The 16,173-nt window shown below is 39.9% G+C and overlaps 1 protein-coding gene across 3 annotated transcripts in view; it reads left to right on the top strand.

The window, feature by feature from the left end:
- Positions 1–16,173, top strand: part of LOC137082745 (transcription factor HIVEP3) — a 106,581-nt gene that overhangs the window by 78,280 nt on the left and 12,128 nt on the right. For 2 of the 3 annotated variants that reach the window (XM_067448162.1, XM_067448163.1), the window contains exons 2-3: positions 7,495–12,092; positions 12,652–12,803. In XM_067448162.1, coding sequence (XP_067304263.1) covers positions 7,926–12,092; positions 12,652–12,803 — 4,319 coding nt within the window. In that variant the 5' untranslated portion in view covers positions 7,495–7,925. Of the gene's footprint in view, positions 1–222; positions 341–7,494; positions 12,093–12,651; positions 12,804–16,173 lie in introns of those variants that run through there. The other variant, XM_067448164.1, reaches the window with a different exon arrangement.

The following is a 16,173-nucleotide window of genomic DNA, read 5'->3' as shown; positions in this document are numbered from 1 at the left end:
TGTTGATGTTTGTGCCAGTACAGGAGGGGTGATGAGGTGTGCCTATGACTCCTGCGGCGTGACATTCAGGAGGGGCCTTCTGGCGGCATGGGCCAGCGGCACCGCTTCCTCCGGTTTGTCTTTGATGAACATGTTGAGGTCTCAGCAAGGGGACACGTGGGGTCATGAGATTCTGCTACTGGCGTGCAGAGGTCAGCCTGTTTATCTACTTCCTCTTGCCGGCGTGCCACTACACTCAGATAGGATGCTGGGGGACAAATTTAGACCTCCAGCTCACCCTCCATCTGCCACGGCTAGCTGTAGGACTGTCTCCATGGGAACCAGAGCCAGGTTGCCAAGAGTAAGGGCTGGAAAGAGAAGCACTAACTCTTTATCCGTCATTCTGCTCAACTAATAATAAAAAACACCCAATTTTAATGGACCTGACATGATGAAGACAATGAATAATATTTCATATACACCCTGATTGGATTATTATGATCACTTAAAAAGCCAGAACACTGGCATCAATTTTGTATTGTAATTATGCAAGCATTAGACAAAATTAGCTCCTTGGTCTCCTTATTACTAGAGTCTTGACAAGCTGCCATGTGGCCTCTAGAGTCCTTGAATCTTCTCTCAGCTCCATTAAAGAGCCCATGTTCCACAGCAGCAGGGTCAGCTCACCTGGAAACCACTAGAAGCGAGCTGACCGCATCCAGTCAGGAGATGCTTATATCATTCTTGGTGGTCCAATTAACATACGGAGAACAAGGTGACATTTTCTGTTATCAAATCTGGCAAGTTGTCACTAGGACAGCGGGGTGCAGAGAAAAAAAGCGCAAAGATGGGTAAGAAATGGCTCAACCTTTTTGTTATTTCATATACTCAAGCACACACATTTTACATTCTCAATTTGTGAGACTTGCATACGAATGCTGGTTTACTAGTTCATCCATGATTCATGATCCAGATCATATTACCATGCCAGCAAATCTTGAAAGTGAAACCAAACCTAAATTCCTTGAATTTCAGAGCAGTCTTAGGCTGACGTCGTCATACTCAGATTCTAGGCAGAATATGAGTCTGATACTGCTCCATTGGGCTGTGATTATGGGGCGCGTTTCTACAGAACGAGGAAAGGATATGCTTTCATTGAAAAAGAAAATGTACAATGAAAGGTGAATGCATATGAACAAGTTCTCCGTTTAGTAAACAAATTCAACCCAAGATTTGGTGATGTGGATGAATACGTTACTGCTGTTCATCTGTCCTTCATCGTATAAAGCCCGGCCTGACAATTTGATTGGTCTGAATAGCTCTGGTTCGAGCATAGTTGGTCCACAAACAGATCAAGTCCAGACCAAACTTACCGACCTTATTTGTTGTGGGCGGGGATAAGTTTGGCTGGCATCTAGACTACAGCAGTCTATTTTCTGTTTAAACATTTTTCTAATATTAATAGTAACTACGCTTTAAAAGGTTAGTTCACTCTAAAATTATATATATATTTTTATATATAATTATAATTTACTCACTTCATTTTTTAAGACACAAATTAAGATATTGTGATCTGAGAAATGTAATTTTTAGGCCACATAGCTACCACTTTATCGCTACAAAATTTTGTGATGTTAGCAACTAATCTGTATGGATTGAGGGTTTTAATCAAAATTTTCTGGAGAGATTTGATCCCTTTTTTATGATGAATAGATTGAATTTAATCTTTATTTTACATTTAAACATTGATCAGCAAACATAAACAGAGTTTAACTTTAAGTTTGCTTGACAAACGAGAGCACACCTCATTTTTTCTTGCGGTAGCTTAAAACACGGTTCTCACACGTCAAGCAAGTGTGCTTGAGTTTCCGTTTACCATATCTGATGTATGCGTTGATCATTGTTTATATGTGAATATAAAAGACTAAATTAAATCTGTTCATCTTATAAAGCGATTGTGTTTCTTCACAAACTAAACTGCTCTATTCATATGGATTGGTTGTATTAACTTTTTTAAAAAGTGTTTTAGTGTGTTTGGAAGATAAACAAAAGTCTAATGGGTTTAAAATTTAAAAAACATGAGGGTGAATGACAGAAATTACATTTTTGGGTGAAATAACCCTTTAGGAAAACCATTTGGGCGTCTTTGTTTAGCGGTCACACTTGGAATGATTTTTTTGAGAATTTTTTCTGATACTATGCAAAATTTATAAAAAATGTATTGCCTACCCCTAACCCCCCATTGAAGATTTGTTTTATACATACACACACATATATATATATATATATATATATATATATATATATATATATATATATATATATATATATATATATATATATATATATTCACACTAAGAAAAAAAATGGTTCTTTTAGGAACTGTACAGTGGTTCTTTTATTGTTAGATTAACTTTTTCATGAATGTAAATTACTTAACAGGAAGTTGTGAAGTGTCAGTACAGCAGGGTCTGTATGTCAGTTTGAGAATGTCCCAGCTGTTCGAAACTGCCTCTTCCTCCATATGTTTGAGAGAGCGAGAGAACAAGGAAGGGGTATCGTGCATGATCTTTTGTCACATTCTCCTTGTGCCTTCAGTTCATTCTTCACTTGACCTCTGTCTGGCTTTGTTTTCTCTCTATCTATATTGTTGAAGTTACAAGAGGCTTTTACATTTACATTTTACATTTAATCATTTAGCAGACGCTTTTATCCAAAGTGACTTACAAAAAGGGGAGAGCAATAGAAGCAACGAAACAAACAAGGCCAACAACCTGCAAGAGCTGTAAGAATTCTCAGTTAATCAAGCACAGTACACAAACTTTTTTTTTTTTTTTTGGGATGGTTAAGTGCTAGTCTTTATTGGTTGTACTGGAAATACTGGATTCAACTTTTACAAAAAGTTGAATCCAGTATTTTAAGTTGCAGCATCATTTGTCATCATTCTCTGTCTTTTGCACCAATTTCATTATCATAATTAAAATTCAAGTGAGATTAGAAATAATCAAGCAAATATTACATTTATACAATACTTATTTTTTGATTGCATATTTCCAATTCTTTCAGATCACTTTTGTAATGCAGATCATTGCCATTTTGCAAGGTACAGTGCCTTGCGAAAGTATTCGGCCCCCTTGAACTTTGCGACCTTTTGCCACATTTCAGGCTTCAAACATAAAGATATAAAACTGCATTTTTTTGTGAAGAATCAACAATAAGTGGGACACAATCATGAAGTGGAATGAAATTTATTGGATATTTAATTTTTTATTTCAAACAAATCAAAAACTGAAAAATTGGGCGTACAAAATTATTCGGCCCCTTTACTTTCAGTGCAGCAAACTCTCTCCAGAAGTTCAGTGAGGATCTCTAAATGATCTAATGTTGACCTAAATGACTAATGATGATAAATAGAATCCACCTGTGTGTAATCAAGTCTCCGTATAAATGCACCTGCACTGTGATAGTCTCAGAGATCCATTTAAAGCGCAGAGAGCATCATGAAGAACAAGGAACACACCAGGCAGGTCCGAGATACTGTTGTGGAGAAGTTTAAAGCCGGATTTGGATACAAAAGGATTTCCCAAGCTTTAAACATCCCAAGAAGCACTGTGCAAGCGATAATATTCAAATGGAAGGAGTATCAGACCACTGCAAATCTACCAAGACCTGGTGGTCCCTCTAAACTTTCAGCTCATACAAGGAGAAGACTGATCAGAGATGCAGCCAAGAGGCCCATGATCACTCTGATGAACTGCAGAGATCTACAGCTGAGGTGGGACATAGGACAACAATCAGTCGCATACTGCACAAATCTGGCCTTTAGGGAAGAGTGGCAAGAAGAAAGCCATTTCTTAAAGATATCTATAAAAAGTGTCGTTTAAAGTTTGCCACAAGCCACCTGGGAGTCACACCAAACATGTGGAAGAAGGTGCTCTGATCAGATGAAACCAAAAGTGAACTTTTTGGCAACAATGCAAAACCTTATGTTTGGCGTAAAAGCAACACAGCTCATCACCCTGAACACACCATCCCCACTGTCAAACATGGTGGTGGCAGCATCATGGTTTGGGCCTGCTTTTCTTCAGCAGGAACAGGAAAGGTGATTAAAATTGATGGGAAGATGGATGGAGTCAAATACAGGACCATTCTGGAAGAAAACCTAATGGAGTCTGCAAAAGACCTGAGACTGGGACAGAGATTTGTCTTCCAACAAGAAAATGATCCAGAACATAAAGCAAAATCTACAATGGAATGGTTCAAAAATAAACATATCCAGGTGTTAGAATGGCCAAGTCAAAGTCCAGACCTGAATCCTATCGAGAATCTGTGGAAAGAACTGAAAACTGCTGTTCACAAACGCTCTCCATCCAACCTCACTGAGCTCGAGCTGTTCTGCAAGGAGGAATGGGCTAAAATTTCAGTCTCTCGATGTGCAAAACTGATAGAGACATACCCCAAACGACTTAATCACAGCAAAAGGTGGCGCTACAAAGTATTAACTTAAGAGGGCCGAATAATTTTGCACGCCCAATTTTTCAGTTTTTGATTTGTTAAAAAAATTTGAAATATCCAATAAATTTCGTTTTCACTTCATGATTGTCCCACTTGTTTGTTGATTCTTCTCAAAAAATACAGTTTTATATCTATGTTTGAAGCCTGAAATGTGGCCAAAAGGTCGCAAAGTTCAAGGGGGCCGAATACTTTCGCAAGGCACTGTATATGTTTGCAGTTTTATTTTGCAGGTGATATTGATCATTCCTTACATTGTTAATTAACCACATAATGTATTATAGCTGTTTATTTCTGACATATGAACATTACTTTGACACTCTCATGACTTTTGAATACTTCCTTACAGTGTTGGGGAAAGTTACTTTGAAAAGTAATATATATATTAGTATATATATATATTAGTGTTTAATCATGATTAATCGCATGATTTTCTGTGCTGAAAATCATGTTCATGAATTTGCATGAATATTTGCATGAATAATATATATATATATCTGTTGCTTTGTGTTTATCACTGAAATGGGAGCTGAGTGATTTGATATCTTTCTTTCCGTATTTCCTGCTTGAAAATGCTGTAATGCTGGGTCTCCCAGTCCAGTGCTTTGTGCATAGACAACCATGAATAATTCACATAGCACCCACCCCATCCGAAACCCTCTTAATTGCCCTGTTTAAGAGCCAAATCAGTACATGTCAGAGGTCATTAGGCTGTCTCGCACTGATCTGTGACGTATGGAAATCCATTATGGAGTGATGACAATGTCTCTCTCTGTGCTTTTCTAGTTTACATCTGTTTTTATCAATCCAGATGAAAATTCCAGCAATCAAGCGGTGTTATTTTATTAGGCACTGCACACCCCATTTACAGTTATAAACCTGTGCAAATCATTCATTATAAATTTGTGGTTCAGCCCTTTTGCAGTCAAATATATACACGAATAATGATGAAGGTCTTAGTGTTGTTGTATCTTCAATAATAGTTTGCTGTTGATAAAAACACTGTGTAACCAAAGCCTACCTCTGCTCTGAGAAAGCTCATTAAATTGTTGCGCATCACTCAGCCAGCAGCAGCTGTTTGAGAAAGCAAACTCAGTCAAGAATCTGTCAAGTTATTTCAAGAGGAAAGCAGTTTTTGTTTTTGTTTTCTGCTCACTGCCTTTCCCACAGTGAACACCAAGAAATGAAAGCTAAGATGCTGTAGTTTTTCTTAATACATGTGACTATGTAAGGTACCTCACTGAAAATGTTTTCCAGTAAAAATATATATAAAAAATAATATTTCAATAAGATGCATTTACTGGAAGTAAAAATGTGTAGGCTACTAATATAAATAAATATAAAAGTTTCATTATTTTTGATGGTCCCTCAGAACACATTCTGTTGACTATAAGTAACGTTGCACCTACATGTCTACTAACTCTCATTTAGTGTGTTAGTAGACTGGTAGGTTTAGAATAAGTTGACATGCAGTTACTTACTGTATAATCAACAGAATGTTCAAAAGGGACTATCAAAATTAAGTGTTTCTTAATTTAATTAATTAAGTGTTTTCTTTAACCTCACTATAAGAACAATATATTTGCCACTTTAATCAGAAACTCAAATGCGGAATTATTCACAAAAATAATGATTACATTCTTGTGCTAAGACATCACAAAATGTTCAAAGATAAAATATAGTATTTATTTGTCGTCCATCTCAAAATATAGTGTAAAATATGTTCTCATTTGCACATTGAACTCCCTCTGGTGGGATCAATACACTTATTTACTAGTTTATTTTGAGACGTCATGTTAATACACTGTAAAAACTTTGTGGTGGTTTTTGTTGGTTTAACTTAAAAAAGTAAGTAACCTGGTTGCCTTAAAATTTTGAGTTTATTGAAATTAAAAATTTGAGTTGATACAATGAAGGAAATTAGTTTAATAAATAGAAACTCAAAATTTTTTTGTATCTGAACCACATAAAAAATTGGATAAATCATGAAAATAGCACAATTTCGCATGTTTCAATGCGTCATCAGAACAAACACACACATAATTACCCAATATGGTTACAAAATCTTTTAATAATATTTTTATTCTCAAAAAATGTTCTCAAAAATTTTTCATTGTATTAACTCGAAATTTTAATTTCAATGAACTCAAAATTTTAAGGCAACCAGGTAACTTTTTTTCTAAATAATTTTTTACAGTGTAGGCGAGAGTGTTTTGTCTACGCTCAAGTAAGGAATCAGACCAGTTTTAAACACTTAAGCACTCCTATTCCCTAGCACTCCTGATGTCTCTTGTACGATTTATAGACATAGACAAAATCAGCTGCAAAGCTGTTTTTTTTTAATTTTATTTTAAAAAAATGTATTCATTCTTGTTTTTCTTTTTGCTGAAAGGATGACAACTTGTCACAACCACTAGATATCCAGTCTCATATTGTGTGTGTAAGGAACAGCTTGGAAGTTTAAAAAAAGGAATACTAAAGATAGATGAAATTAAGCAATTTCCTTGTTAATGCTTATGAGATCATTTTGAAACCACTGGCTCTACATCGCCTTGGATCACTTTACAGTTGGGGCATTGCTTTGTCTAGACTTTCCAGTTTCCAGTTGTGTTGTTTGCATTTTGTGTTGATTTCGTTCTGAAATGTAACATTTCAGTAGAAGTCTGAAGGATTTGTGACAGCAAGGGGGTAATTATTGTACTGTTTTTATTATTGCTATTATTATTATTATTATTATTATTATTATTATTATTATTATTATTATTATTATAGCATGTACATTTTTAATTCTAAAGCTTTTATCATCAATTAAGATCAAATATATATATATATAGTATTCTTTCCTTAGAGGTTTAGAATCAGTTAATCTCTCTCATATTTTTTCTTTTTTTTTATGAATAGTTTAGAAAATAGCTAAGCAGTAGTAGGTAGATTAGCATTTTTGTATAGTTTACCCAACACTGTTTATTAAAACAACTAACCATATTTTTTGTGTCTCTGCAGGGCCAGTGAAGTTCTAACATGTGACGAGCTGAAGATGGGAGACAAATAGGGCTTGAATAATTATTCACATGTCAGCAAAGAAAGTGCCTCAAAAGCATCTTGAGACATTCGTTTTCAAGCCCCATTGCCAGACATCAGCCCAAAAGACTCATAATGATGAATTTCACCAAGGCTGTTTGTGAACAGGAGAGGAGACATTTACCACACAACCAGCACTCACATATATGGCGACTGCATACTGACACTGTTTGATTATGCCTTTTTCAGTTAAGACACTATTTGGTATCTTAGATTAATTATGACATAATACAATTAGCCCCCTAAAGTGAGTGTAAAGACTTTCCTATCGGAAGAGTTTTGATGCAATGATGTTTATCAGATGCTCAAAGTAGCATTCCCATAGCATCCTTAAGGCCTCCTCCCCACATCTCATGGAGGCAGAGGAAAAGCAGTCGGCCGATGGGGAGCGGTCTGGTGAGCAACAGCAGCCATTGTCAGAGTCTTTGTTAGCTGCGCAGCTGCCTCATTTACAGCAACAAACTACCTCGCAATCTGTCCATGGATCACGTGGCCGCCTTCAACATAGGCAGCCAAAACACTTTGAAATGCTCCAAAGACAGAAGCAACAGTCACAGGCGAGTGGGTTATCTTGGCAGCTTTCAGAAGTACCTGGTCCTTCAAGAGGCAGCTGTTCTGCCCTGGGAGAACCATCTCCCCAAATTCATAATGTTCATCAAACTCAATCTCTTTCTAGTGTGGAAGTACAGGAAGGCACACCATGTAGACGAGATCGCAAACCCCAAAAACCAGGGAAATATGTGTGTACATACTGCGGCCGTCCTTGTGCAAAGCCTAGCGTCCTCCAAAAACACATCCGATCCCACACAGGAGAGAGACCCTATCCATGTGTCCCATGTGGTTTCTCCTTCAAGACCAAAAGCAACCTGTATAAACACAGAAAATCCCATGCGCATCGAATAAAAGCAGGCATGGCCTCGAGTCGTGAAGAGACCAGTTTTATTGGGCCAGAAGGTGGAATATTGGGAGATGATCAAGAAGAGGGTACAGAAGGAGAGAGTACAGGTTCTGAGGATGAGACCCAGCAACACCAACCATCTACGTCACAGGGTAGGCCAACTCTGAAAAAAAGTTGCAAAGTAGAACTGTCATTTATAGAAGAGAGTCCCCAAACTGAGGATTCACAGGCAGTCAAGCAAAGGTTAGCAATGAGGCTAAGCGAGAGAAAGCGAGCTCCCAGAACATCTTCAGATGAAGCCCGATCCTCACTGGGTCCTGGCAGTAAGGGGAGCACAGAATCGGGATATTTTTCCAGTTCTGGAAGTGCTGAGCTCTCCCAAGTGAGCCCGCCAAATGCCAGTGCTAAAACATATGCTGAAATAATTTTAGGAAAGTATGGACGACTAGGACAGCAACAAAGAATTCCACATCAACAGCTGCAATTATCGTCACCTTCAGGTCAACAGGAAAAATCAATCCCTTTCACTGTTCCTAAGACACAAGTCATTGAGCATATAACCAAGCTAATCACTATAAATGAAGCTGTGGTTGATACAAGTGAAATTGATAGTGTCAAACCAAGACGTTCCTCTCTCTCTAGAAGAAGTAGCATTGAGTCAGTCAAGTTCTCTTCACCCAAAGAACCCTGTGTTTTTGAACCAAAAGCGGATGCCCCAGGCTCTGCTGTTCAACTTATTCCTGGTAGTTATGCAGGTGAATTACCTGGCTCATACACTGAAACTTTGGCTGGTCAGAGCTCCAGTGCTCTTCTCTATAGGAGTCAATCAGTGCCATCTTCTGGTAATATTTCAGATACACCTTCACGCAGCTTTCATCTCAGTCGTTCTTTTGATGATCAACAGGCCATAGCAGCTGAAATGAGGATTGGCCCACATCAACGGATGTTACGACGCCAACCTGCTATTGAGGTGGCAGTTGGAGTGGATCTCGTTATAGGAGATGCAGATCCTTCTTCTAGTTTGAAAGAAACGGAATCAGGAAAAAAGCAAGACAAGGAATTCCACCTTTATGATTGTGAAATGTGCGGTGCTCGCTTGAAGAAGCACGACTCTTATGCAGAACACAGATTTGCATGTATGAGTAAATCTCCACACATCCCCTGTGAGGAAGGCAGTTCTTTTATTGATAGTCAGCCACAGATTATGAGCTACAAGTTCAAAGCCATGGCCATGGCTGTTCGTAAGAGGAAAAAAAAGGAGGAAAGTCTTGAGGAAGATCCTCCCAGTCCAGGACCAACAGCTGTGTCATTCGGTACCCAGTCGCCATTGATGTTAGGCAGTATTGATAATCCGAGTGCACCTTGTGGTCTTTCACAGAGTGAGATAGAACGGAGGGGTCACTGGAAAGAAATTTCTGTTATCCAGCATACCAGATCTTTCGAAAAACAGGAAAACATCTCAATTGCAAATCAGGAAGCAGACCCAGAACATGAGCCAACACAGGAGCCAAAACCAACCTTCATATCCCGGTTAATCCGTCAACCCAACATTCAAGTGCCAGAAATTCTGGTTACAGAGGAGCCAGATACAGAGAAAGTCTCTTATCCAGTGAACACGTACGTCTTAAAAGAATCTGAGAAGGTGGAGGAATTCCAGTGGCCTCAGCGTAGCCAAAGCCTTTCTCAGCTCCCTGCAGAGAAACTACCGCCAAAGAAAAAGCGCCTCCGTTTGGTTGAGGCAACCCAATCATCAGGAGAATCTAGCTTTGAGTCAGTATCCCTGCCACATAGCCCAAGCCAAGAGAGCAATGTTTCCCATGCCTCCAGTCGATCTGCATCCTTTGAGGAATCAGGAAGGCCAGACTCTGAAATGCAAAGTGGTACTTGGAGTTCCCAAGGGTCTCACATGCTGACCGTTCCATTAAGTCTCCATCAGCACCATCATTCTCACGGAGAGATGCGACGTTCAACATCCGAACAAGCATCAGCAAGTCCTTCACACCCTGCACATGTAGAAGAAGCAAGAAGCAAGTCATTTGACTATGGCTCCCTCTCTCTAGAACGCGCTTCTGCTACTTGGAAGGAGAGGAGAAAATGTCTCTTGGTGAAACACGGAACCCTTGGTGAGCCTGATCAGGAAGAGCCATCTACTAAATCTGGTGTCTCAACAGTTTGCCAGTCATACCCAATTCATCCTTCATTCACAATCACAGAGCATAGAATGGGAGGCAGGACCTCTAGGCTTAGCTCAGAGCATACAGGGAAGACCTTGCAGCTTTTTCAATCCCCTCTTGCCCTCCCGCCAGCCGTTTTCCCCCTACAACAAGAAAACCCTGATTTTTGTCCCCCAAATCAGCTCACTAGATTTCTCCCAGTCACTACAACAATTTCTGCAGTTGTTTCCACCCAGATGTTTCAGCAAGATTTCCTTCACAGTGAGCCGCCTCTGCTATATCCAAGACCCATAGAGTACGTAGAACGCCTGGGACTACCCCTTCAGCCGCTCACCAATTTATTTCCTCTACAAACAAGTGATGTTGCTCAGGATGTTTGCTTTCCCATGGAAGGTGGTCTGACTATTCAGGTCCCCTCAGGGCCTCTTTTCAGGGAGTCTAGGTCATCACCTTCTTCCTCGCATTGTCCCAGTCATTCACAACAGCAACTAGCTTTTCGCCACAATTCCCATCCTGTGATAGCTCCTTGCCTTCAACAGCTTGTGCCAGTGGTGTCTCTTGTAGTGCCTGTGCGCTTACAAACTCACATTCCTACCTATGCTAGTGCCATGTATACAACCATCTCACAAATTTTGGCCACAACGCAACATCCAATCTGTTGCACAGCTATGGTCATCATGGGTAAGCTGGAGGAAGACAAGCTTCAGAGATCTTACCTTAGGCTGCCCTCACCTATCACCAAGAACTATATTCCTTTGCCTCTCGAGCATGGAGCAGGAACTTCATCTGATGACAGCTGTGGGCAGCTCGGTGCTGGAGGAAGCAAGCGAATGCTCTCACCAGCAGGTAGTCTAGAACTTAGTTTAGAGGCACAGCGGCACCAAAAACGAGTGAAAGAGGAGGAGGAGAAAGAAGAGGATGACAAGGAAGATGATGATAACAAATGTGATGAGAAATCTCAGGAGGTGAGTCAGGGAAAAAGTAATCAGAGGCTAACCTTAGAGACAGCAGGGAGGGACAAATATACAACAGAAGTCATAGAAACTGAAAAGTTAAGCAAGCAGGACTTAACCCAGCACAAAACTGAAGACATAAAGGATGAAGAAAGGAAGGAGGCAGGACACCAGTATGCTTCAAGGGTAACAATTCCTGAAAGATCTGTGGATTCCTCATACCCCAGTTTGCATACAACTACATCTGTCAGCTGGTGCTATCTGAATTACACAAAGCCCACCCCCTCTACACATAGAGATTCAGCTTCTGTCTATTCCTCATGGAGTGTTAGCATGCATAACCCCAATATATCTGGCTTGTCCACCAAACTATTACTGTCTCTGCTGCGCTCCAAACAGAAACATAGTGCTGAGACATACACTATGGCTACAGCTCCAACACCAGCGATTGACAAGCTGGTTCCTACTGACAGCAAAACGACCAGTGCGTCAGAGGTAAACCTCATTGTAATTTTTTATCTCAATATATATAATCGCATTATAATCGAGTTTTTGCTTTTTACATAAAATTTTATTAAAAGTTTATTAAAGGTTCAGTGTGTAGTATTTTTGGGGATGTGTTGACAAAAAATGCAATATAATATACGTAACTTTGTTTTCAGTGGCTTATAAAGACCGTACATAAGGTTGCGTTATGTATTTATTTTCCTTAGAATTACCCATTTCTATCTCCATAAACAACACGAATCCCTTTACAGTGAAATCCCCATTTTGCGATGTTTCTATAATAGCTCTAAATGGACAAACTTCTCTACAGAGTGCTAGTCACTCTCTGCTCTCTATGACGATGACATTTTTGTCCTGTATTGGCCACCGTAGGTTCTCTATGTGCTCCGCAAGGGAGGGGTGGATGCAATTCACAACCTCACCACTAGATGCCGCTAAAAATCACACACCTTTAATTGTCTGCATTTTGATATCTAGCATGTGTTTTGTAAGTGGTGTGTAGATGTACTACAGTGTTGGTAAATTAGCTTGTCTGTCTGGAGTGTAGGTATGTGCCTCTCCACTCAACATACCCGTCAAAGTAAAAGAGGAACCACCAAATGAAAGAGGGGAAAAGGATAAGAAGAGTGCTGATGACGTGCCCGCTAACTCGACACAAAGTGAGGCAGCGCGTAATCGGATTTGTATTTTTGAGGGCGGGTGAGTAAATTCTTATTAATTATTTTGAAACTGTAGTTCAGCAGAGATACAGTAGTTAAGATAGTTGAGATTTTAAAAAAAAGTTAGCTATACGATGAGCTATTAACAATAACGTATTACATAAACAGCTTTTTGTCATGCTACACATGCTACCCCTATGCTCACTGGAAGAAATTTCTTGTGATTTTTTAAACAGAGTGCACTTTTTAAAAATAGTTGAGCTAGTGCAGCCCTTCATTCATGATAGAGGTGGGGTGGAGGTATGAGGTTTTACAGACAGTTTTAATAGCTCTTTTTATTACTTTTGTTTAAATATTTGCAAATACAGACAGAAAGCAATGATTAATACAAAAATTCATTAGGAAATATGGAGAGTTTTCCCTACCCCACAGCAATGATATACAGTTGCAGTCATGTTCAAGAGTACTAATAGTGAAGTTTATTCATGATCTTCCCCACCATGAAATTGCATTTTTGTAAGTGCCAATTATAGCACAGTTGCCTCTCAGCTTGAGCTTTTCTGTTTGTTATTTGCTGTGTGAGAGACAAAGACAGTGCGGGTGGTAGTACGGGTGAGACTACGAACCATTAGGGATTTAATTTATCCTGCCTTGTTCAGTTGTCTGCAGAATTCACACCTTGCTCAAAGGTACGAATTTGGATGGAGTGAAGAGAGAAAGAGTGCTGATAACTTAGTAGCTCTGCAGATTTATTTTTGAAGTCTCCTGCTCATTAGTGTTGTACCGACTATATCTGCATAGCACAGTTAAAGAGTAAAACAAAATTCAACGTTTCATCTTGAATGAAAAGGATAACTACTGAAGTTTCGACTCTACACAAACCCACTGAGAGATAATCATTCAATGTCTTTTAGGAACACTAATTGTTTTTTACATTAGAAATGTAAAGGGTTACTTCAGTGATTTAGCATTAAGCTTTGTATTTAAACTGGGTCATTAATGTAATAGAAATGTGAAATTATTTTGGAATTTGTTGTATTTGGTAAAGAAAATGTATTTTTGGCTCATGTGGATGAAAGACAACAACTCCCAGAATGCACTTGCTTCGCTGCTCTATGAGGCCACTCCCAAAACCACCGCTCCTGGATCACTTGCCCACCACGGCAACGCCCCTACCGTTGTGTTTATAAAATTATTTAGTTCAGTTAGAGAACAGGCACTACAATTAAAAACTGAAAGTGTCTGTTCAATATAATGTGATCAAACGCAGCAGGAGTCAGATTACATTAATTACGAGAGCTGAGGTAAGCGCGGCCGCGGCATACATTCACGGCGCGTGTTCAGTCTGACTCGTTTTCAGTTCATGCCTTTGAAAGCTTAACTTTCGTAGGAATTCATTGAAAAGTTGAAAAATGCACTTTTCTCCGCGCCGCTCCGCTCCGTTTACATGAATGCCCGATGCTGCCGGAGCCAAGTGCTGTGAGTGAGATCCCACCCCGCGCATGGCAAACATATTTGGGTCATTTTTTTCAGTCATGAGTACATTATTGAGGGGAATAATCAACAATGGTTTGTCACATTTGTGCAGCCCTAGTACATGATTTGAATATCATTTCTACTTTAACACTAGAAGTCCCAGAGATTTGTAACCCTCCTTTAGCCAAGTGGATGCTAACTGGCTAGTCTTTTGGCTATCATTAGCATCAATTCATGTGTAAATATGGTCATTACCTGAGCAATCTGCAGGGGGGTTGGGTGTGTGTGTGTGAATGGTTGCTGGTGGCTTGTTTGTATGTGTGGGGGAGGGAGGGCTGCTAAAAGCAGAGAACTTGATTGACCATGTCTCACATGGGCATGGGCAGAAATGTTACCACGGGCAATTTCTTCACATCGCTGTCACTTGCGCATAAACTTCTTAGCCGGAAAACCACCATCCTCGGCACAGTCAACAAGATTTGCCGGGAAACACCTCAATCCGCTAGACACACAGATCGCAATGAATTCACCACTCGGGTATCTTGAAGGTCTTTTGTGGTTCTATGTTTATGTGTTTCTAATTTTACGCTGACGGCGTATGACGGCGTATGCGCCAAACAGAAGAAGACTGTCTACATTCTTAGCAGCATGAACAGCGTGTTTTAGACTGATGATACCACCAAAAGGAAGCCAAACACTCTCACCCTTTACAACACCACAAAGTGCGGCGTGGATGTGATGGACCAGATTGTGCGGGAGTACACTGTCCGCACAGGGACACGGCGCAGACCAGTTGCCGTGTTCTATAATATGATTGGCATGGCAGCACTGAATGCACGTGCTGTATCAAGCATGCACCGGAAGGGCGGAAAGATGGGTGGACTTCCTGGTGGAGCTTGCAAGAGAGTTGGCTAACTCTCATAAGTGTGCGAAGAAGATGTGGTAAATCCATGGCAGTGCCAGGATTGTGAGTGATTGCTGGAACGGACTCACTCACTTTTTAATATTATTTGTAAATATGTGTACAAATGGTTTACATTTAAGAGGAGGCAAAGAAAACACAAAACGTGCACTAAATACCAAGATTTGTATACCGCTCAGAGTAGCAAAAACAAGAGAAGGGAATAAGAAAAGAGAAATAGAGGGGAGGGTTTTTTTATTTATTTTTTTATGTAAGATTAAGTGCTCATGGAAGAGATGAGTTTCTACCTGTCTTTTGAATGAAGCGAGTGATTCTGTCGTGCGTATGGAGGACGGAAGATCGTTCCACCAACCAGGAACAATGAAAGAAAAAGTCCTGGAGAGGGATTTCATGCCTCTCTGTGATGGTACCACAAGCCTCCTCTCATTAGCTGAGCGAAGGCTTCTGGTGGGGGTGTAGACTCGTAGGAGTGAGTCGAAGTATGCGGGTGCTGAGCTTGTGGTAGATCCATAAGCAAGAGTCAGGGCTTTGAATTTGATCCGGGCAGCGAGTGGTAGCCAATGCAGAGAGATGAATAGAGGTGTGACATGAGCCCTTTTGGGCTCATTGAAGACAAGACGTGCTGCAGCGTTCTGGATCATTTGCAGCGGTTTTTATTGCACAAGATGGAAGTCCAGCCAGAAGCGCATTGCAATAGTCTAGTCTAGAAATGACTAGGGCTTGGACAAGAAGCTGTGTTGTGTAAGGAACGGTCTGATTTTCCTGATATTGTGCAATGCAAACCTGCATGACCGAGCTGTCTTTGAGATGTGGTCTTTGAAGGACAGCTGGTCATCAAAGATTACTCCAAGCTTTCTGACCGACTTTGAAGGGGTAATCAATGACGAACCTAGCTGGATGGTAAAATCATGTTGTATGAAATGGTTGGTTTCTTTATTGGTTTCTTTGGTTGGTTGGTTTCTTTATTTTATATTGTACTATTTTTATCAATAAATCTCAGCAACAAAGAAAA

The sequence above is a fragment of the Pseudorasbora parva genome, chromosome 7 (assembly GCF_024679245.1).
Source record: "Pseudorasbora parva isolate DD20220531a chromosome 7, ASM2467924v1, whole genome shotgun sequence".
In the NCBI taxonomy this organism is placed as follows: domain Eukaryota; kingdom Metazoa; phylum Chordata; class Actinopteri; order Cypriniformes; family Gobionidae; genus Pseudorasbora; species Pseudorasbora parva.
This window is presented reverse-complemented; position numbering and strand designations above follow the sequence as displayed.